Source organism: Anolis sagrei, chromosome 13 (genome assembly GCF_037176765.1).
Source record: "Anolis sagrei isolate rAnoSag1 chromosome 13, rAnoSag1.mat, whole genome shotgun sequence".
In the NCBI taxonomy this organism is placed as follows: Eukaryota; Metazoa; Chordata; class Lepidosauria; order Squamata; family Dactyloidae; genus Anolis; species Anolis sagrei.
This window is the reverse complement of record NC_090033.1, coordinates 9,818,600-9,842,299: the sequence shown is the minus strand read 5'-3', so window position 1 is coordinate 9,842,299 and position 23,700 is coordinate 9,818,600. Positions and strand designations below refer to the sequence as shown.

Sequence of the window (23,700 nt, the reverse complement as noted above, 5' to 3'; positions counted from 1 at the left end):
CGAGGACCCCATGACTCCCCATTCAAAACGGAAGAATGCACTCCCGTAAAGGCTTGCTGAGAATCTCTGGGGGGAAAAGATGTTGGGAAAATATAGCTCTTTGGTCACAACTAACCGACAGAACCTCTCTTGTTCGTAACTTGCGGACTGCCATAATAATAACAAACCTCAACTTGGATTGATTACAAAAAAGCATTGGACTCACTGCCACATTGTGGGATTATCAAATGTCTAGATGTCATCGGGGTTTGTGAAAATATTTAGAAAATTCACCGAAAATGCAATGAAACAATGGAAAACGGAGCTCTTCGTGGGCAACTGTTAACATCAAGAGAGGAATTTTCCAGGGCGACTCACTGTCACCACTGCTATTCATCGTTGCAATGATCCCTTTGTCAGTCATTCTACAGAAAACAAACCTGGGCTACCAAACAGCAAGAAATTCACCAAAATTTTCCCACTTGCTGTACATGGATGATCTGAAGCTTTACGGAAAATCAGAAACAGAAATCCAGTCACTGACCAACACAATCAGAATCTTCAGTATGGAGTTCGGCCTAGACAAATGTGTCACAGTGGCATTAAGGAAAGGAAAGTCTGCTATAGACTAATCTTGTTGTGTTTCAAATAATAATAATGATGATGATGATGATAATAATAATAATAATAATAATAATAATAATAGGGTTGTTGTAGGTTTTTTTGGGCTGTATGGCCATGGTCTAGAGGCATTTTCTCCTACGAGAGAATGCCTCTAGACCATAGCCATACAGCCCGAAAAAACCTACAACAACCCAGTGATTCCGGCCATGAAAGCCTTCGACAATACAATAATAATAATAATAATAATAATAATAATAATAATATAATGGGGGTTAGACTGGGTGGCCATTGTGGTCTCTTCCATTATTATTATTATTATTATTAGTAGTAGTAGTAGTAGTATAGTGCTTCCTCATATATCACGGGGGTTTCATTCCAGGACCACCCGCAATAAGTGAAAATCCGCGGAGTAGGGACGCCATATTCATTTTAATATTTATATATTATTTTATATATTTCATATATTATTTTCTGACCCGTGCTTCCTTACCTGCCTCCCGGCCCATCCCAAGGCCTCCACTGGATGTAAATATTTAATATTTTGTATTAATATTTTCAAAATCCGCAAAACAGCAAAACCGCGAAGTAGCGAGGGAACACTGTATTAGTATTATTTATATGCCCCTTCCCGCAGAGCTTACCAGGCAGTATCCGGAGACCGGGTCGCAGGCGCTGGAGTGGCCGTGGCAGCTGCACCCGGAGCAGGTGCCCAAGTACGGAGCGCCGGGAAGACGCTTGAAATGCGGAGCGCAGCGCTCGCAGGAGAGGCCGGTGTATCCCACAGGGCACCTGTCGAAAAGAAGAGCCCTCCTCAACGTTAGGAAGACCTTACTGGCCATCAAAGCTGTTTGGCAGGAGAATATTCTTCTGTGGGAGTTTTTAAAAAGTGGAGGCTAGATGGCCATCTGCTGGGAGGGATTCAATTGTGTCCTGACAGAAGGGGGTTGGACTGGATGGTCTTTCAAGTCCATTCAAACTCTGTGATTCATCTATCTATCTATCTATCTATCTATCTATCTATCTATCTTAGGTGTGGACTGGATGGTCCTTGGGGTCCCTTCCAACGAGGAGTCAATTATCTATCTGTCTGTCTGTCTGTCTATCTATCTATCCATCCATCCATCCATCCATCTATCTATTTATCTGTCCATCCATCCATCTATCTTAGGTTTGGACCGGATGGCCCTTGGGGTCCCTTCCAGTTCCAGGATTCTATGATCTATCTATCTAATGATCGATCGGTCAGATGGATTGGATGGTCCTTGGGGTCCCTTCGAACACTTCCATCATCCATCCATCCCTCTGAGGGTTGGACTAAATGGCCCTTGGGGTCCCTTCCAGTTCCAGGATTCTATGATCTATCTATCTAACGATCGATCGGTCAGATGGACTGGATGGCACTTGGGGTCCCTTCGAACTCTTCAGTCATCCATCCATCCATCTATCTATCTTAGATTAGGACTGGATGGTCCTTGGGGCCTTTTCCAACTCCGAGATTGTATGATCTGTGTGTCTGTGTGTCTATCTATCCATCCATCCATCCATCCATCTATCTATGAATATGTCATAGGGTTGGACTAGATGGTCTTTGGGATCACTATCATCTAGGATTCTATAATTCAATCATCTATCTATCCATCCATCCATCCATTCATCTATCTGAGAATTGGACTGAATGGTCCTTGGGGTCCCTTCCAGCTCAAGGATTCTATCTATCTATCTATCTATCTATCTATCTATCTATCTATCTATCTACGTATCTATCTATCTATCCATCCATCCATCCGAATCCCTCTTTGAAGGTGAGAGGGTCGGTATATAAAACCTCAAAATAAATAAATTGGACTGAATGGCCCTTGGGGTCCCTTCCAGTTCCAGGATTCTATTATCTTTCTTTCTTTCTTTCTTTCTTTCTTTCTTTCTTTCTTTCCTTCCATCCATCCATCCATCCATCCATCCATCCATCCATCCGAGAGTGGGACTGAATGACCCTTGGGGTCCCTTCCAGTTTTGGGATTCTTCTATCCATCCATCCATCCATCCATCCATCCATCTATCTATCTATCTATCTATCTATCTATCTATCTACTTTATCTATCTACCCACCCATCCATCCATTTTAGGGTAGGACTGAAGACTGAATGGTCCTTGAGGTCCCTTCCAGCTCCAGGATTGTATGATCCATCCATCCATGTTAGGATTGGATTGGATGTTCATTGGGGTTCCTTCCAACTCTAGAATTCTATGATCCATCAATACATACATACATACATCATAGGGTTGGATAGCCCTTGGGGGCCCCTTCCAACTCTGGGATTAAAATATCACTTTATATATTGCTCTATCTATTTATCTTAGAGTTGGATTGGCTCTCAACGTTTTCTTCGGAAGGGCTTTTGCGTCTGTCATCCTCTTGGGACGCCTTGTCCAATGCCATCCAGTTGGCGTTCCAGCTCTGAGTGGGAATCCTAGTCTCCAGGAGAAGTCCTAACCTGACTTGGCCAAGGTCACTTCCTGGCTTTCCCCCCTGTTCCGAAGCAAAGAACCTGCCTCTTGAAGGGATGCCAGGCCCCGCTCACCTGCACTCCTCAACCCCTTGGGCCACTCCCAGGCCGGTGACCTCGGTGGTGGTGGTGTCCATGACCACGTCGCTGAGCCCCACGCTGGCCATGCGATTGTCGTACACCGTCTGCACCAAGATGGCCTCCAGGTTCTGCAGGACCAGCAGCAGCTCTTCACGACTCACGATCGAACCTGACTCTGTCTCCCAGTTCTCCTGCAAAAAGTGGCATTGAACTGCATTAAATCTCTTGTACAGATGCACCCAAAGGAAACAGAATGCCTATCTATCTATCTATCTATCTATCTATCTATCTATCTAAGGGTTAAACTGGATGGCCCTTAGAGTACCTTCCAATTTTAGGATTCCATCCTTGAACTATCTGTCTGTCTGTCTGTCTGTCTGTCTTCAGGGGTTAGACTGGATGGTCCTTGGAGTCCTTTCCAACTATAGGATTCTATTACTTGATCATCCCTCCCTGTCTTTCCATCTTTCCATCTTTCCATCTACCTACCTACCTACCTACCTACCTACCTACCTACAGGTTGGATTGGATGGCTGTTGGGGTCCCTCCCAAGACAAGGGATCTATCTATCTATCTATCTATCTATCTATCTATCTATCTCTCTATCTATCTGGATGAGAGCTAACAAATTGAAATTGAATCCAGACAAGACAGAGGTCCTACTGGTCAGTCGTAAGGCCGAACAGGGTATAGGGTTACAGCCTGTGCTGGATGGGGTTACACTCCCCCTGAAGATGCAGGTTTGCAGCTTGGGAGTGATCCTGGACTCACCGCTGAGCCTGGAACCCCAGGTCTCAGTGGTGGCTGGAAGAGCTTTTGCACAACTAAAACTGGTGCACCAGTTGCGCCCGTACCTTGGGAAGTCTGATCTGGCCACGGTGGTCCACGCTCTTGTTACATCCCGAATAGACTACTGCAACGCTCTCTACGTGGGGTTGCCCTTGAAGACTGTTCGGAAACTTCAACTAGTCCAACGAACGGCAGCCAGATTGCTCACCTGAGCGACATACAGGGAGCACACCACCCCCCTGCTGTGCCAGCTCCACTGGCTGCCGATTCAGTTCCGAGCACAATTCAAGGTGCTGGTTTTGACCTACAAAACCCTATACGGTTCCGGTCCAGTGTATCTGTCCGAACGTATCTCCCTCTATGTCCCACCCCGGAGTCTGAGATCATCTGAGGCCCTGCTCTCGACCCCACCATTGTCACAAGTGAGGCTGGTGGGGACGAGGAGCAGGGCTTTCCCAGTGGTGGCCCCCCACCTGTGGAATTCACTCCCGGGGGAGATCAGGGCATCATCATCCCTCCTCGCCTTCAGGAGGAGGGTGAAAACTTGGTTATGGGACCAGGCCTTTGGGCACTCTGACAATTAAATCAGACAATCAGGCAAGTAAGACCAGCAGGATGGATGAATGGAACGAAAAACTAGATCTAGGTGTTAACGAACGCTGACCATGTAAGAGGAGAAACTGGGTTTGTATTTGGTTTTAATGATTTTATTGATTTTATTGATTTTATGGTTACAATGCATGCATGTCAACTGTGAATTGTTGTAATTTTGTGTATGATTGTTTGTGATGCAGGCATCAAATTGTGCCTTGTTTCTGTAAGCCGCCCTGAATCCCCTTCGGGGTGAGAAGGGCGGGGTAAAAGAACCCCAAATAAATAAATAAATAAATAAATATCTTTCCATCTCTCTCTCTCTCTCTAAGTGATGGACTGGATGGTCTATCTATCAATTTAGCGATCTATCAGTTGGACTGATTGGCCCTTGGGGTCCCTTTGAACTCTAGGGTTCTATTATTTTCTGTCTTTCAGTCTATCTTTCCATCTATCTTTCCATCTCTCTCTCTCTCTTTCCATCTACCTATCTATCCATCTATCCATCTATCCATCTATCCATCTATCCATCTATCCATCTATCCATCTATCCATCTATCCATCTATCCATCCATCCATCCATCCATCCATCCATCTATCTATCTATCTATCTATCTATCTAGGTGATGGACTGGATGGTCCTTGGGGTCCCTTTGAACGCTAGGATTCTATTATTCTATCTAACTATCTATCAATCCATCTATGTTAGTGTTGGGCTGGATGGCCTTTGGGTGACCTTCCAACTCTAGGATCCTATCTATCTATCTATCTATCTATCTATCTATCTATCTAGGATTCTGTTATTCTCTCTCTCTCTCTCTGACTTTCTATCTATCTTTCCTGATATGTAAAGTATATATGTATCTATCTTAGGGTTGGACTGGATGGCCCTTGGGGTCCCTCTGAACTCTAAGATTCTATTATTCTATCTATCTATTTTCAGGGGCTGGACTGGATGGCCTTTGGTTGCCCCTTCCAACTCTAAGATCCTTCCTATCTATCTATCTATCTATCTATCTATCTATCTATCTAAGGGTTGGACTAGATGGCCCTTAAGGTCTCTTCCAATTCTAGGATTCCATCCTTGAACTGTCTGTCTGTCTGTCTGTCTATCTATCTATCTATCTATCTTCAGGGGTTGGACTGGATGGCCCTTGGAGTCCTTTCCAACTATAGGATTCTATTATTTGATCATCCCTCCCTGTCTTTCCATCTTTCCATCTACCTACCTATGGGTCGGACGGGATGGCCTTTGGGGTCCCTCCCAAGTCAAGGGTTCCATTATTCTATCTATCTATCTATCTATCTATCTATCTATTGATCTATCTATCTATCGATTTAGCGATCTATCTATCAGTTGGACTGATTGGCCCTTGAGGTCCCTTTGAACTTTAGGATTCTATTATATTCTGTCTGTCTGTCTGTCTGTCTATCTATCTATCTATCTATCTATCTATCTAAGTGATGGACTGGATGGTCCTTATTGTCCCTCTAAATGCTAGGATTCTATTATTCTATCTATCTATATGGATAGATAGATAGAATAATAGAATCCTGGCATTCAAAGGGACCATAAGGACCATCCAGTCCATCACTTAGATAGATAGATAGATAGATAGATAGATATCCATCTGTCTACCTTCAAGAGTACGTTCTACTTTTAGGATTTTATTATTCAGTCATCAATCAATCAATCAATCAATCCATCGATCTATCCATCAATCAACCTATCTATCTATCTATCTATCTATCTGTCTGTCTGTCTGTCTGTCTGTCTATTGAATATTACCATGCCTTTGAAATAATTAGTTTACTGGGACTTGTTACTGGGCCTGTTCCCAATGTATTTTTTTCCAAGGAGTTCTTTCCTTGTCTTTAAATAACGACCGATTTGTGAGACTTGTTCCAATGACTTATTTCCTCCTTTGGAAACCATTAATTCTCACTCTTTGCAACTTCTCATTGTGTCTCTCCCGAAAACATGCCAAACCGGAAAACTGAGCTGCCTTGGGACAGGAATTGCATCCAAACGCATGAAACAATCCCACAACTGGAAAGTTCACTGAAACGATTGCAAAAACAACCCTTTTGTCCTGCCTTTGCAGCCACAACCCTGGAAATTGTCCCTTCTAATAATAACCCTATTTTCCCCAAGTCAATCCTCAGGCAGGAAGTGACACCCGGGTCCAGGATGCGGGGAGTTCCAGGATTCAGGAAATGACATCACGTCACCTCCTTTTGCAACAGATGGCCACCAAAGACCCTTTGCAGATGGGATACGTAGTCCTTCAGGTTGAGATACTTATATATATACACACATGCTTAGGTTCCCGGCGATGCCCAAGTGAGGTCTTCTGCAATGATAAATATTAGAAGCAGTCCAGATCCATCGTCGATTGGTTTCACAGTGCTCTCTGGATGAGGGTGAACTATAACTCCCAAAATCCAGGGTCAATCCTCCCACTCTCAACCCTTCCAGTATTTTCTGTTGGTCATTGTCATGTTGGTCCAGATCCATCGTTGGCTGGGTTCACAGTGTTCTTTGATGGCGGGTGAACTATAACTCCCAAAATTCAGGCTCATGGTCTGTTGGTCATGGGTGGGTCCGGGTGCCAAGTTTGGTCTACAACCATCGTTGGTTGGGTTCACAGGTTTCTGTGATTGCGGGTGAACTGTAACTCCCAAAATCCAAGGATAATCCCCCCCAAACCCTTCTTCTAGTATTTATACTGGTCATGGTCATGTTTGGTCCAGATTGGGTTCACCGTGCTCCATGATTACAGGTGAACTATAACTCCCAAAATCAAAGGTCAACCCCCCCCCTCCCCAAAAAAAAAACACCTTGCCATTATTTTCTGTTGGTCATGTTGGGTCTGGGTGCCAAGTTTGGTCCAGATCAGTCATCAGTTGGGTTCACAGTACTCTTAGATTGTGGGTAAACTTTAACTCCCAAAATAAAAGGTGACCCCCCCCCCCCCCCCCACACACACAACACAAAGTCTGACAGTACTTCTTTTGGTCATGGGGGATCTGTGTGCCAAGTTTGGTCCAGAACAGTCATCGGTTGGGTTCACAGTACTCTTTGATTGTGGGTGAACTATAACTCCCAAAATAAAAGGTCACCCCCCCCCACACACACACACATACCCAGCACAAAGTCTGACAATACTTCTGTTGGTCATGGGGGATCTGGGTGCCAAGTTTGGTCCAGATCAGACTTTGGTTGGGTTCAAAGTACTCTTTGATTGCGGATGAACTATAACTCCCAAAATAAAAGGTCACCCCCCCCCACACACACACACACATACCCAGCACAAAGTCTGAAAATACTTCTATTGGTCATGGGGGATCTGGGTGCCAAGTTTGGTCCAGATCCATTGTCAGTTGGGTTCACAGTGCTCTCTGTAAGAGAGGAAACTCCAACTCCCAAAAGGCAGGGTCAATCCTGGTCATGATCTGTGCCAAGTTTGGTCCGGATCCATGGTCAATGGGATTCATAGTTTCTATGGAAGTGGGAACTAATAGGAAATCGCCCACAAGGATACATACACTGCCACCCACTACTATACGTAGACGATCTCATGATCTGCAGAAAAAGCACTGACCTCGGTGAACTGGACCTCCCGCTGGTTGACCACGTTGGGCTGGGTGGGCACCACGGCCCGGTAGAGGAGATGTTGCCCGTTGCCCACGAGGACCACGCTGGGCTTCCGGAGGGGCTCCGAATGGCCCCGGCCCAAGATGTAGCGCACCTTGAAGCGTAGGGAGCCACCGTAGGAGTCCACCTGGAGCCACAAAAGACAGGAGACCAAAGAGATGAAAGGCAGTCCCCAAGTTGGTGGCAATCACAGAGACCCCTACGAATCCCTGATCGATTCGAACATCCTCGAAGGCACACAACAATGCCCAGCTCTCGACGCCTGCCTCACCTTGTTGCCCAGGAACTGCCCAGGAAGTGTCCAGAAGGAATCCTGGGCTAGGAAGCGGCGACTGAGGTCCACCAGCTGGAACTCCTGCAGATGAGGGTCAATCTGGAGCTGCGTGGAGGAGAGCGGGGGCGAGCCGGGCTGGGAAGGAGTGGTCACGTTCACACCTGAAGGAAGTCAAGGGGAAGGAAGGCGGTGAAACATCCATGCTACGAGTTCAACCCAGGTGGAAGAATGCAGCAATGTCGTAACCTGGCATTAAAGGTATGAGGGTTGAATGAAAAGTAATGCCTCCACCTTCGTTACTTGGGTGTCGCAGCTCGGGATAGATTCACCTTGCTCAGAACCACACACCCCACACCAAGGCTGTAGGTTTTGTAGTTTATTGAAGAAAAAGCAAAAACATAAATGTAGAAATTAGGTTGAAAAAGTTTAATAACAAAACAGAGTCCTAGACGCAAAGGAAGAGTTTGCCAAGGTCCAAAGGCAAATGACATGAAGTATGATCCACAAGCATTGGTCAAACAAGAATCCATGACAAAGTCCCCAAAACCCAAGATCAAAACCAAAGTCCCAAAGAGCCAAAAGCTTTCCCCAAAAGCCGAGGCAATTCCAAAGAAGTTAAAAGGGTGTAAGCAACATTGTACTGACATAGGATTGACTTCAATCACATCGTTAAATATGTTTCCCTATCATGAAAGCATTACGTTGACTTTGAACTTCCCGTTTGTTGGCAAGCCGAGCACTTCGGCGTACCCTTAATTGCAAACAGTCCTCCCTAATCAAATCCCCATCACCTTCAAGGCTGAATAACTCATTATCCTGGGACTGGCCAGCCTGGGAACCGAGAGGCACTGAGCTCCCAGATGGAGCGGCCGACTCCTCCACCTGTAGCTGTGAAGTTTCACTTAAATCATGACCTTCATCTGTAACCCATCATCCTCCTCGTCCTGAGGAAACTCAGGCTCAGAAAGCTCAGGCTCAAACTGAGCCACAACATTGGGTTTGGATGGGAATATTTTAATAAATCAAACACAGAAATAATCCTCTTTAACTACAACTATTCACTTTTCGACATAACCACCAGACAATTGGATACATTTCTCACAACGATGAACAAATTTTCTGAAGCCGTCACGGAAGAAGTCGACACTCTGTTTCCTCAACCAGCACCTCATAGTTCTCTCAACGTCTTCATCAGAGGCATCATGATGTCCCCACAGATCTTCTGTCATTATCGGGAACAGATGGAAGTCAAGGCGGTGCTAAATCTGGATGTCGTACGGTGTTGAGATCCAGTCTCTGAAGTTTCAAGTCTGTGCGCTTTCATTTCAGGCGTCAGCAGCCTGGGTACCCATCGTGCACAGATCTTCTGATAGCCAAGCAAAGCAATCATGTGACCCACACGTTCTTGTAAAATGCCGATTATGCTTGAAATTTCTCTCTGAGTGATACGACAATCATCCTCAATCAATCTGTCAACCTTTTGGGTTGTTGTAGGTTTTTTGGGCTATATGGCCATGTTCTAGAGGCATTCTCTCCTGACGTTTCACCTGCATCTATGGCAAGCATCCTCAGAGGTAGTGAGGTTACTACCTCTGCATTGACTGACCACCTGCGCATACTTCGCACTTTAACGACACAACCGTTCAATGCTAAGACTTCCTGCCAAAATGGAACTGTAGATGAGAGTCTACTGAACAAGCCAGTACCTGCCGCATACCAGTACTGCCATCTGTTGAGGAGTTACAAAGGTCCGTTCAATGCTAAGGCTTCCTGCCAAAATGGAACTGTAGAGGAGAGTCTACTGAACAAGCCAACTGAATACCAGTACTGTCATCTGTTGAGGAGTTCCGAAGGTCCGTTCAATGCTAAGGCTTCCTGACAAAATGGAATTGTAGAAGAGAGTCTACTGAACAAGCCAGTACCTGCTGCATACATAGCTTAAGTCGGATTGACCGATTGTCTGGACAGGGTTCCATACTTCTCACTTTAACAACACAACCGTTCAATGCTAAGGCTTCCTGCCAAAATGGAACTGTAGAGGAGAGTCTACTGAACAAGCCAGTACCTGCTGCATACATTGCTTAAGTCTCAGTGACCGACCGTCTGCACAGGGTTCCATACTTTAACAACATAACCGTTCAATGCTAAGGCTTCCCGCCAAAATGGAACTGTAGAGGAGAGTCTACTGAACAAGCCAGTACCTGCCGCATACCAATACTGCCATCTGTTGAGGAGTTACAAAGGTGGAGGCATTACTTTTCATTCAACCTTCATATTTCCAAGATTCTCTTGTGTGTGCCTGTTGCATTCCAGGCCCCGATAGCGATATTCCCTCTGTGTTATCAGATTGTTTCATTTCAGAATCGTATTCTTTGATTCTCAGGAAGATCAAAGCCATTGGTGTGTCTTTGGGAGAACTCTCGACAGCCAACGACAGTCGAGAACAGACTTTTGGGTCTTGACTTGGATTATCCGACAGCTTGTTCCCCTACCACGTAATTAATTCCGTGTGAGTGTGGAGTCATGGCAATTTATCTCCGCATTTTGATTCATCCCACCCAGAGAGTGCAAGATATCTCTCTCTCGAGGTTCTGCCACCATCTCATGGTTTGTCAGTCTCCGTCAAGCAGGGAGCTTTGAGATGGTAGAACAGAAGCTTTCCGAAGGCCTAGGTGCTCTTACTGCCTATTACAGGGAAAACCAGCTGATCCCCAACCCATCCAAAACACAGACATGTGTCTTTCATCTCAAGAACAGAGAAGCATCCCGAGCTCTGAAGATCACCTGGGAAGGAATCCCACTGGAGCATTGCAACACACCCAAATACCTGGGAGTCACTCTGGACTGTGCTCTTACCTACAAGAAGCATTGCCTGAACATCAAGCAAAAAGTGGGCGCTAGAAACAACATCATACGAAAGCTGAGTGGCACAACCTGGGGATCACAACCAGACACAGTGAAGACATCTGCCCTTGAGCTATGCTACGCTGCTGCTGAGTATGCATGCCCAGTGTGGAACACATCTCACCATGCTAAAACAGTGCATGTGGCTCTTAATGAGACATGCCGCATTATCACGGGGTGTCTGCGCCCTACACCACTGGAGAAATTACACTGCTTAGCTGGTATTGCACCACCTGACATCCGCCGGGAAGTAGCAGCTAATAGTGAAAGGACCAAGGCAGAGACATCTCCAGCTCATCCCCTGTTTGGGTATCAGCCAGCATGTTAACGACTTAAATCCAGACATAGTTTTCTAAGATCTACAGAGACACTCGCTGGAACACCTCAGCAAGCGAGAGTCCAAAAGTGGCAGGCTCAAACCCAGAACATCAATCAATGGCTGATACCAGATGAGAGACTCCCCCCTGGGCACACAGAGGACTGGGCGACTTGGGAGGCGCTGGACAGACTGCGCCCTGGCACCACGAGATGCAGAGCCAACCTTAAGAAATGGGGCCACAAAGTGGAGTCCACAACATGCGTGTGGGGAGAGGAGCAAACCACTGACCACCTGCTGCAATGCAACCTGAACCCTGCCACATGCACAATGGAGGACCTTCTTGCAGCAACACCAAGTGGCCAGATACTGGTCAAAGGACATTTAATCAACTACCAAACTCACACATTTTGTATTCTGTCTGTTTGTTTGCTTTGTTCTGTTAGAAATGTAATAAAATTGACTGGCTGCCCTGACACGAGAAATAAATAAGTCTCCGTCAGGAAGCACTTTGCTTATGCTCAGAAGCACCGGCAAGAGCTGAATGCTGCCACGCCTGTATCTAAAAACCTCAATCCATCCATCCCACCTTTGAAGTCATCTGGGATGTCGAAGCGCAGGCGGATCTGCTCCCGGTGGCGGCTGGTGGAGCGGCAAGCCTTGGTGATGCCAAAGCAGAAGCAGGGACGGCATTGGCCGGTCAGCTCTGTGTGGAAGTGGCCTTCAGGGCACGGGCCTGTGTTCAAAACAGAGAGGTTTAGTGTGCTTCCAAACGCAGGCAAAACAAGATAAAGAGAAAGAAAGATACAAATCTAAGATACGAATAGATGGATGACCACCGAGAATGCAGATCGCCAATAATTGGAGAGCTAGTAGATAGAGGTGGATGGATAAGTTGGCAATTGAGAGATAGAAGATAGATAAGGAGATAGCTAAGGAGACTGAGGGATAATAGAAAAGAGATAAATGTATACAAATGTGAGATATGATACACTAGATAATTAGATAGATAGATAGATAGATAGATAGATAGATGCATGAATGGATGGATGGACAGACAGACAGACAGACAGACGGATGGATAGATGCATGTATGGATAGATGGATGGATGGATGGATGGATGGATGGAAAGATGCATGAATGGATAGATGTATAGGTAGATAGGTAGGTAGGTGGGTGGATGGATGGATGGAAAGATGCATGAATGGATAGATGTATAGATAGGTAGGTAGGTAGACAGACAGACAGATAGCTGGATGGATAGATGGATGGAAAGATGCATGAATGGATAGATGTATAGACAGATAGGTAGGTAGGTAGGTAGGTAGGTAGGTGGATGGATGGATGGATGGATAGGTAGATAGATAGATAGATAGATAGATAGATAGATAGATAGATAGATAGATGGATGGATGGATGTATAGATGCATGCATGCATGCATGGATGGATGGATGGATGGATGGATGGAAAGATGCATGAATGGATAGATTATAGACAGATAGGTAGGTAGGTAGGTAGGTAGATGGATCGATAGATGGATGGATAGATAGATTGATGTATAGATGCATGCATGCATGCATGCATGGATGGATGGATGGATGGATGGATGGATGGACAGACAGACAGACAGATAGATGGGACTCCCAAAGGCAAGATGGATGGATGGATACATGGATGGAAAGAAGGATGAATAAGGAGATGGATGGATGGATAGATGGATAGATGGATGGATGGATGGATGGATGGATGGATGGATGGATGGATAGATAGATAGATAGATAGATAGGGGGAAAGATATGGATCCACAGAGAGAGGAAGTGGATGGACCATGACCTCTGTCCTTTGCCCTCTGACCTCTCCCGGTGGTGAGACTCAGCACCCCGTCGGGGATGCCGAAGACCATCCCTCGGGCGTTGATGGCCTCGCAGGTGTAGGCCCCTTGGTCAGCCTCCTTGACGTCCCGGATGACCAGCGTCCCCCGGCCGTTCTCGCTGGAGATGGACACTCTGCAGGGGAGAGGGAGGGAGAGATGGTCAGAGCGCCCCATTGACTCCAAACGTGTTTTAGGTAGAAATGGCAAAGCATTCCTAGTTCAAGAATAAAATATTGTTTGATGAACATGTGGAAATATGGGCTGCCTACCTGTAACTGTAACCGTATTTCCCCGAGTGGTCACCTGTGAATTCGCACATATGATAGGTCTTTTCATTCAAAGCTGTCTGCTCAGGCGCAGAAAATACCATATGTGCGATTCACTGGGACCACGATGGGGAACATTGATAGCACCTGGGTAATGACTGTGAATGTCATGATGCAATATGTTGTAGTAGAGCCTGTGAGTAATGTTACAAACAGTAGTATGGGTGCCAGAAGGGGGGAAAGGGTTACTTGGGAGCAGGAATCTGATGATGAGCAGCAGAGAAAGAGGATCCGGGACATATTTACAGCACCTACAGATGAGGAGTCGTTTGAGGGATTCTCTGGGGATGATGGGTCAATGAGTGAAGGAGAAGAAGGAGACACCATGGATTGGACTAAGATAAGAGAAGTGCAAGCTATTTGTGAGGAGCCAACAACTAGTGATACCTTTATGGGGTTCTCTGGGGGTGAAGACTGGCAATCAGGGGATCCAACCGAGTCTTGGGGTGACCTAAGTCTTGACAGGAGATGGAGGACTTGGAGGGAAGGACAAAGGAATTCATGTGAAGAGCTGGGAGCAGCTGCGGGGGATTCTGATGGGGCAGTGGTTAGTTCATCTTCTTCTGATGAATGGTAAATAAAAGTGGGTTCAGGGGTGATGGGTCCTTGCAGAAGGCAAGGTGTTGATGAGCGTTTGTGTGATAAGCGTTTGTAAGTTTTGATTCTTAGGTTTTGTAATGTTCAGAAGCCTCCCAAGGTCAGTTTCATTTTCAAAAGGTTCCCATTCCTCTTTAAATTAATGCTATCTCAACATTAGGAGAAGGAAAGCAGGGAGTAGAGTTCGCTGGGAAAAAGACTGAGAAAACACTCAACTCTGGGAAATGTAGTTTGGGAACGTGAGGAGCCATATGCCCTAAACTGCATTTCCCAAAATTCTGCTTGCATCAGAAAGTCCCAGTCAGGATAGGGGAAAGATATAGCAGGTTCAGGGGTGTAGGCAAGGTGTTGATGAGCGTTTGTGTGTTGGGTGCTGTGTGTTGGAAAGGATTCTTGTGGACTTGCTTATTATTTATTTATTTATTTACCGCTCCGAGGGGACTCAGAGCGGTTCCCAGGTAACATCACTAAAACATACAAAGTAAAAACAACATAACCATAAGATTAACAAAACAATATAAGCATAAAAATTGTCGCCATAACACACATATATTAAAAGTAATCCTGCCTGTTCGGGGGCCCAAGAATTAAGTGCAATGCTATGGCAGGCAACAATAATATTAGGTACGGATCTGTGGCTGTTCATTCCGGGGCCGATTAGAGGAAAGAATCTGGGTAATTAATAGGAAGAATAAGACCGTATTCGACAATGTGTAGGGCTGAGTTAGAACTGGTCATTTTCAAAGGCTTGTTGAAACCACCAGGTCTTCAAGCTCTTACAAAAGGAGGGGAGGGATGGGGCCTGTCTTATTGCCCTTGGAAGGGCGTTCCAGAGACAGAGGGCCAACACTGAGAAGGCCCTCTCTCTCGTCCCCACCAACCGCGCTTGAGACAGTAGTGGGACAGAGAGGGGGGACTCCCCGGAAGATCTTAGAGCTCGTGACAGTTCATAGAAGGAGATGCGATCACGGAGATAGGCGGGGCCCAAACCGTCACAACTATGTGAGGGTTATTGCAAAGGGGTTGCATCAGCTCCACTCCCTTGGATACCAGAATCCATCTTTCTCTCTCCTGTGTGACTCAGTGTGAGTATCTATGTTCTTTATGTTAGGTAGATAATTTTCTGTGAGATAGAAATGCATTGTCTGTAAACTCCATTGTGCATTTGTTGTTCAGTCGTTCAGTCGTTTCCGACTCTTCGTGACCTCATGGACCAGCCCATGCCAGAGCTCCCTGCTGGCCGTCACCACCCCCAGCTCCTTCAAGGTCAATCCAGTCACTTCAAGGATGCCATCCATCCATCTTGCCCGCTCTGAGTCCCCTCGGGGAGATGGAGCGGTATATAAATAAAGTATTATTATTATTAATTATTATTATTATTATTGGTCGGCCCCTCTTCCTTTTTCCTTCCATTTTCCCCAGCATCATTGTCTTCTCTAAGCTTTCCTTTCTTCTCAGATGTGGCCGAAGTACTTCATCTTGGCCTCTACTATTTTTCCCTCCAATGAGCAGTCGGGCTTTATTTCCTGAAGTATGGACTGCTTGGATCATTGGACCATTGTGTATTACTGTGTAGAAAAATACAGTTCTAATAGACATGTGGTCACAGACATCCACTGACACAGTGGTTCTCAACCTGTGGGTCCCCAGGTGTTTTGGCCTACAACTCCCAGATATCCCAGCCGGTTTATCAGCTGTTAGGATTCTGGGAGTTGAAAGCCATCATCTGAAACATCAGAAAAATCCCTCGCAGCTTGCTGAGCCACAAAACACTATAAATCCCGCTTTTGACATGTACCAGCACATCCCACGACAGAGATCTCCCTTGGCTCACCTGCGGTTGCTGGGGATGTGGCCCCAGTTCAGCCTCCAGGTGATGATGGGGGTGGGCACCCCGACTGCCACGCAAGAGAAGCGGACCGTGTCACCTGGAGAGGCCTGGATCAGCTCTTCGGGTGGAGTGACCACCTGCGGAGGGACTGGGATAAAAAGAAGGAGGAGCACTTTCAATCTATCTCTTACTTGATCCCTATCAACAACAACTCATTAATACAATCCATACCAATCCCAGAATTATTTCAACTACTTGTACCTCCCCCAGGGTTGAGAGTTTTCCCATTGGATAAATTCGGGACTATTGGCCATGATTACATTCTGTCTTAAATTAGAAACAGAGGGCTGTTCTACAAAGGCCTTAAAAGTGGCCACGGCTTGTGACGAGTTTTTCAAACTTGTATACGAATGGTATTTTGCAGATTCAAAGTTTGAAATAGATCCAAGAACAGAGAACACTAAAGGATGATGGTCGATTGTGGCAAAGTAATGAATTGGGAAATCAAAAACAAAAGTGGTGGGGATATCGGAACATAATCTATCGCTCTACAGCAGTGTTTCTCAACCTGGGGGTCGGGACCCCTGGGGGGGGTCGCGAGAGAGTGTCAGAGGGGTCGCCAAAAACCATAAGAAAACAGCATTTTTTGTTGGTCATGAGGGTTCTATGTGGGAAGTTTGGTCCAATTCTATCATTGGTGGGGTTCAGAATGCTCTTTGATTGTAGGTGAACTATAAATCCCACCAACTACAACTCCCAAATGTCAAGTCTATTTTTCCCAAACTCCACCACCGTTCACATTTGGGCATATTGAGTATTCATGCCAAGTTTGACCCAGATCCAAACAGTTCACCTACATCTCTGGATGTTGGTGAACTACGACTCCAAAACTCAAGGTTAGCATCCACCAAACCCTTCCAGTATTTCCTGTTGGTCATGGGATTTCTATGTGCCAATATTGGTTCAATTCCATCATTGGTGGAGTTCAGAATGCTCATTGATTGTAGGTTTACTATAAATCCCAGCAACTACAATTCCCAAATGACATAATTATAGTTATGAAGTAGCAACAAAAATAATTTTATGGTTGGGGGTCACCAAAACATGAGGAACTGTATTAAGGGGTAACGGCATTAGGAAGGCTGAGAACCACTGCTCTACAGCTTGTCCCCCTACCACATCATTAATTCCGTGCGAGTGTGGAGCCATGGTATCTTATCTTTGCAATCTGATTAGCTTTGGTGACTGCAAGATGCAATGTGTTGCCATCAGCTCTTTTGGAAGCGAGATAGAACAACCGTTTAGACTTCAGATCCCAGAATTCTTGCATCCTAATCACTTTGGGGTGAGGATACAGAGCTCTTGCTGTTTACGACATTTGGGGATAGGGTGTTCTAAGAGGCATGCCATGTTTCTGCCACCTCAACCTGACCATTCCCCTCCCGTTTCCCCGTTTCACTCACTGCATCCGATCTCGTCTGAACGGTCGGGGCAGTCGGGCTCTTCGTCGCACTGGTAGCTGGCCGGGATGCAGTTGCGGGTGGAGACGCAGACAAACTGCCCAGGGCCACAAGTATCTCCGGGGCCCTTCGTAGCTGCAGTGGGGAACACAGCTGAGTAAGTAAGAGCAAAATCCCCTGGTTGATATATCATTCCTCCCTGAAATTGGGCCACCAACAAAACCGTAGGACTAGGGCAGGCATGGACAAACTTTGGCCCTTCCTCCAGAGGTTTTGGACTTCAACTCTGGTAGCCCAGCAACCGGCAGAGGATTTTTCTGACAAGGCTGAGGATGAGGGGTCTGATGGGTTTCAAAGTAATGTGTCTGTCAATGCTAGGAGAGAATTGCAGGCCGTTGAGGCCGATGTTTTGCATTCTTGTGATCATTCAAATGAAACCAGTTCTCTTGGGAAACAAAGGCCGATGGGGAGTTCTCCCAAGAAGCCAGATTAGGTTTGAGAACGGAAGGAGTCAAAAATACACTTAATTAAACGCTCAGAAGGCATCTGAGTGAAGACTTTGAAGCCCAGGTGTGTTCGGCATGATCTCATGGTTAGGCTTAAATTAATTGGTGTTGACTTTATGGTTCTCAGAGGAGACAATGTTGCCATAAGGATGGCTTTCCTGTCTCGGCTCTCAGGTTCATGATTCAAGTTTCCTGTTCTGGTTCGTGCTTTTGTTCCCTGAAGGGTATGCCTTGGGAAAAGGTCCCGTTTTGCTGCTTATGAATGTACGTTTATTTAACTATCCTCTATTATTATTTATTATTTATTTGGGGTTCTTTTACCCCGCCCTTCTCACCCCGAAGGGGACCCAGGGCGGCTTACAACAGTAAGGCACAATTAGATGCCTGCATCACAAACAATCAACACAAAATTACAACAAATTCACAATTACCAACAATTCACGCATTAACCAATAAAACCAATAAATCAATAAAAAACCAATACAAACCCAATTCCTCCTCCCACCCTGTCAGCGTTCGATATCTCATAGATCTGATTTTGATTCCACTTCGTCAATCCTGCTGGTCTTACTCGTCTGATTATCTTATTTAATTGCCAGAGTGCCCAAAGGCCTGGTCCCATATCCACGTCTTCACCCTCCTCCTAAAGGCGAGGAGGGATGATGATGCCCTGATTTCCCCCGGGAGTGAGTTCCACAGGTGGGGGGCCACCACTGAGAAAGCCCTGCTCCTCGTCCCCACCAGCCTCACTTGTGAGAGTGGTGGGGTCGAGAGCAGGGCCTCCCCAGATGATCTCAATCTCCGAGGTGGGACGTAGAGGGAGATACGTTCGGACAGATACACTGGACTGGAACCGTACAGGGTTTTGTAGGTCAAAACTAGCACCTTGAATTGTGCTCGGAACTGAACCGGCAGCCAGTGGAGCTGGCACAGCAGGGGGGTGGTATGCTCCCTATATGTCGCTCAGGTGAGCAGTCTGGCTTCCAGGATTCCCTGATTCTCCGAATTCCTGTCACTTACGGCAATCCAGTTCATCCGACCCGTCCATACAGTCGTAATCCCCATCACAGCGCCAGAGTTTGAGGGCGCAGTGGCCGTTTCGGCACTTGAACTCGTTCGGTTCGCAAGGTGTAGGTGTCCCTGTTTTGGGGAAACAATAAATGTTAACCTTCGGGAGCCATTAATGTCAGTTTCGGCGCCCGTCCTTGGAGGTTCTGGTGACTCACCGCAGTTGAGCTCGTCGCTGCCGTCGCGGCAGTCCCGCTCCCCGTCGCAGATGTACTCCCGGGGGATGCACTGCTTGTTTTGGCAGATGGCCTCATCTTTCCGGCAGGGGCGCAGCTCCGGGGACAGCGTGGGTTTGGGCGTCACCACCCGCACTGGGGGAGTCACTGGCGCCCGGTGGGTGGTTCCTGGCGACGCCGTGGTGGACGGGACCCGGGGAGTGACCGGTCGTGCCGGGAAGGACGGAGGCCGCGTGGTTGTCAGGTCTTTATGGAGGCAATAATAATAATTATATAAGCAGAGAGAGAATTGTGGGAGTGGAAGTCCAAAACACTTGGAGGGCCCAAGTAGAAGAGTGTTAGACTGGATGACCTCTGGGTGCCCTTCCTTACCACAGCCATCTTCGTCGGAGGCATCCCCGCAGTCCGGTTGCCCATCGCAGCGGTACAATTGGCGGACACACTCCCCGCTATCGCAGGCAAACTCGTCCTCCTCACACGTAGGTGGCGTCGGCTCGGCTATAGAAACGGAAAGAGATGAGTGAAGTATGGACTCGTTTTTGGTGCCGGTCTGTTTATGTTGGATTTATTTATTTATTTATTTATTTATCGAGTCATCAGCAACCAGTCAATTATATTACATTTCTAATCAAGAACTTTGGTCCAAAACCAAATCAAGAACTTTGGCTGCTGGAGCTGATGAACAACTGCACTGCATCCTGTCAGATCCCCAAAATCTGGAGGAAAGCAAGAGTCATTGCCATCTTGAAGCCAGGCAAAGACCGTAATGACCCAAAAAGCTACAGACCAATCTCCTTGTTGTGCCACCTCTACAAAGTTCTGGAGAGACTTATTCTGCATAGAATTATGGAAAAAATAGACCTCTGTCTGATTACATAGCAAGCTGGCTTCAGGAAAGGCAAAAGCTGCACATCGCAAGTGCTGAACCAGGCTCAGCACATAGAAGATGGCTTTGAAAGGCAGCAGATCACAGGAGCTGTCTTCATAGACCTGTCAGTGGCTTACGATACCGTCAACCACCACCTCCTCCTGAGAAAAATGTATAATATCACAAAGGACGACCACCTCACCCGCCTCATAGGAAACCTGCGACAAAACAGGAGCTTCTTTGTTGAGTTCCAAGGCCAGAGAAGCAGATGGCGGAAACAGAAGAACGGCCTGCCTCAGAGGAGCCTGCTTGCTCCATCCATGTTCAACATCTACACAAATGACCAGCCACTGCCAGAAGGGACAGAGAGCTTCATCTATGCTGACGATCGTGCCATCACCGCTCAAGCAGGGAGCTTTGAGATGGTTGAACAGAAGCTCTCCGAAGCCCTAGGTGCTCTTACTGCCTATTACAGGGAAAACCAGCTGATCCCTAATCCATCTAAAACACAGACATGTGCCTTTCATCTCAAGAACAGACAAGCATCCAGAGCTCTGACGATCACCTGGGAAGGAATCCTACTGGAGCATTGCAGCGCACCCAAATCCCTGGGAGTCACTCTGGACCGTGCTCTGACCTACAAGAAGCACTGCCTGAACATCAAACAAAAAGTGGGTGCTAGAAACAATATCATACGAAAGCTGACTGGCACAACCTGGGGATCACAACCAGACACAGTGAAGACATCTGCCCTTGTGCTATGCTACTCTGCTGCTGAGTACGCATGCCCAGTGTGGAACACATCTCACCACGCTAAAACAGTGGATGTGGCTCTTAATGAGACATGCCGCATTATCACGGGGTGTCTGCGCCCTACACCACTGGAGAAATTACACTGCTTAGCCGGTATTGCACCACCTGACATCCGCCGGGAAGTAGCAGCCAATAGTGAAAGAACCAAGGCAGAGACATCTCCAGCTCATCCCCTGTTTGGGTATCAGCCAACACGTCAACGACTTAAATCTAGGAATAGTTTTCTAAGATCTACAGAGACACTCGCTGGAACACCTCAGCAAGCGAGAGTCCAAAAGTGGCAGGCTCAAACCCAGAACCTCAACCAATGGCTGATACCAAATGAGAGACTCCGCCCTGGGCACACAGAGGACTGGGCAACTTGGAAGGCGCTGAACAGACTACGCTCTGGCACCACGAGATGCAGAGCCAACCTTCAGAAATGGGGCCACAAAGTGGAATCCACTACATGTGAGTGTGGAGAGGAGCAAACCACAGACCACCTGCTGCAATGCACGCTGAGCACTGCCACATGCACAAGGGAGGACCTCCTTGCGGCAACACCAGAGGCACTCCACGTGGCCAGATACTGGTCAAAGGACATCTAATCAACTACCAAACTCACAAATTTTGTATTTTGTATTTTTGTATTTTGTCTGTTTGTTTGCTTTGCTCTGTTAGAAATGTAATGTAATATGTTGGATAATCTGATAGAGACTCAACCAATTCAATGTAGTTTGTGCCTCCAAAACAACCAAGGGAGGATTGCACAATTAAACAGGAATAGCCCTTTCGAACCAGGAAGGGAATGCTATTCAAATGTCGTGGCCTATATTAGTCCACGGGGGCCTCACCACAGTCGGTCTCGTCGGAGGCATCGCGGCAGTCCGGCCGCCGGTCGCAGCGGAACTCCCTCGGAATGCATTCTCTGCTGCTGCGGCAGGTGAACTCCTCCGAGGTGCAGGCCCGCAGGTCCGGGTGAACTGGGAAGAGAGAGGATTACATTATTCGTAGTAGTAATAATAAGACTTGGAAGGGACCCCAAGAGGCCATCCAGTCCAACTCCGTTCTATCACAAAGTGTTCTAAGTCAGCCTGTTCAGCCTGTGATTGTGTCTGATGCTCATGATGGGAGTGGGAATGATGTTCCTCATGGTGAGCCTGGATCTATTGGTAATTGGGATGAGTTAAGCTCAGACGAGAGGCCCGAGCTGTGTCTGGAATACTCACAAGGCCACATTCCTGGGAGAGGCCCTTCACAATCATTCTCAGAGCAACTGTCGGAAGATGATTTGTCAGGTGCAGAACTTGACGAAAGTCAAGTTAATGAGAGTGTAGGTAGAAGGCAAGGATTTGTAAACAGAGACAGAGTGCATTGTCGAAGGCTTTCATGGCTGGAATCACTAGGTTCTTGTAGGTTTTTTCGGGCTATATGGCCATGTTCTAGAGGCATTTCTCCTGACGTTTCGCCTGCATCTGTGGCAAGCATCCTCAGAGGTAGTGAGGTCTGATGGAAATAGGAAAATGGGTTTATATATCTGTGGAATGGCTGGGGTGGAATGTGGAATGACTGGGGTCTTTGCCCCACTCCAGTCATTCCACAGATATATAAACCCATTTTCCTATTTCCAACAGACCTCACTACCTCTGAGGATGCTTGCCATAGATGCAGGCGAAATGTCAGGAGGGAATGCCTTTAGAGCATGGCCATATATTTATTATTTATTTATTTACAGTTCTTATATTCCGCCCTTCTCACCCCGCAGGGGACTCAGGGCGGATTACAGTAAACACATATATGGCAAACATTCAATGCCAGTTTGACAAACAACATTTTACAGACAAAGGCTATTTAACTTTTTTCTGGCCGCCGGGGGAGCTGCTGCTTTTCATCGTCCATCAACGACACCGAAGAAGTTCTTCCGCATTCCACATTCCCCGGAGTCTTCTTTATGGCCTCATAAATTAGTTAAATTTAGCCTCCCACACAAGGTGGTCTCTTATTTTCCTACTTGACAGAAGCAACTGTCTTTCGGGTTGCAAAGGTCGACAACGGGCTACACAATGGCTGGACACCCACTCCAGCCCGGGCTGGCTTCGAACTCATGACCTTTTGGTCAGAGTGATCTTAATGCAGCTGACACTCAGCCAGCTGCGCCACAATCCCGGTGCTATATAGCCCGAAAAAAACTACAACAACCCATTCACACCTAGCTCCAGCAGACAAGAGTCCTTTGTCTCACCCTGGTCATTCCACAGATATAAAAACCCTTTTTCCTATTTCCAACAGACCTCACTACCTCTGAGGATGCTTGCCATAGATGCAGGCGAAACGTCAGGAGAAATGCCTCTAGAACATGGCCCTAGAGTCCGAAAAAACCCACAAGAACCTAGAGAAAGAGTGCTCAGGTGCAAAGAAGATCAGTTCGTTTACAGGAAAAGAGAGATAAGTAACCCTTATCTGGGTGTGAGGTCAAGAGAA

General features: G+C 46.7%; 1 protein-coding gene across 5 annotated transcripts in view; it reads right to left on the bottom strand.

Moving 5' to 3' along the window:
• Positions 1–23,700, bottom strand: part of HSPG2 (heparan sulfate proteoglycan 2) — a 173,231-nt gene that overhangs the window by 95,330 nt on the left and 54,201 nt on the right. For all 5 annotated transcript variants that reach the window (XM_067472750.1, XM_067472751.1, XM_067472749.1 and 2 more), the window contains 12 exons: positions 22,074–22,202; positions 19,932–20,057; positions 19,542–19,805; positions 19,336–19,455; positions 17,813–17,944; positions 16,353–16,497; positions 13,577–13,728; positions 12,310–12,456; positions 8,498–8,661; positions 8,174–8,353; positions 3,183–3,379; positions 1,245–1,392 (listed from right to left, as the gene is read on the bottom strand). In XM_067472750.1, coding sequence (XP_067328851.1) covers positions 1,245–1,392; positions 3,183–3,379; positions 8,174–8,353; positions 8,498–8,661; positions 12,310–12,456; positions 13,577–13,728; positions 16,353–16,497; positions 17,813–17,944; positions 19,336–19,455; positions 19,542–19,805; positions 19,932–20,057; positions 22,074–22,202 — 1,904 coding nt within the window. The remainder of the gene's footprint in view (positions 1–1,244; positions 1,393–3,182; positions 3,380–8,173; positions 8,354–8,497; positions 8,662–12,309; positions 12,457–13,576; positions 13,729–16,352; positions 16,498–17,812; positions 17,945–19,335; positions 19,456–19,541; positions 19,806–19,931; positions 20,058–22,073; positions 22,203–23,700) is intronic.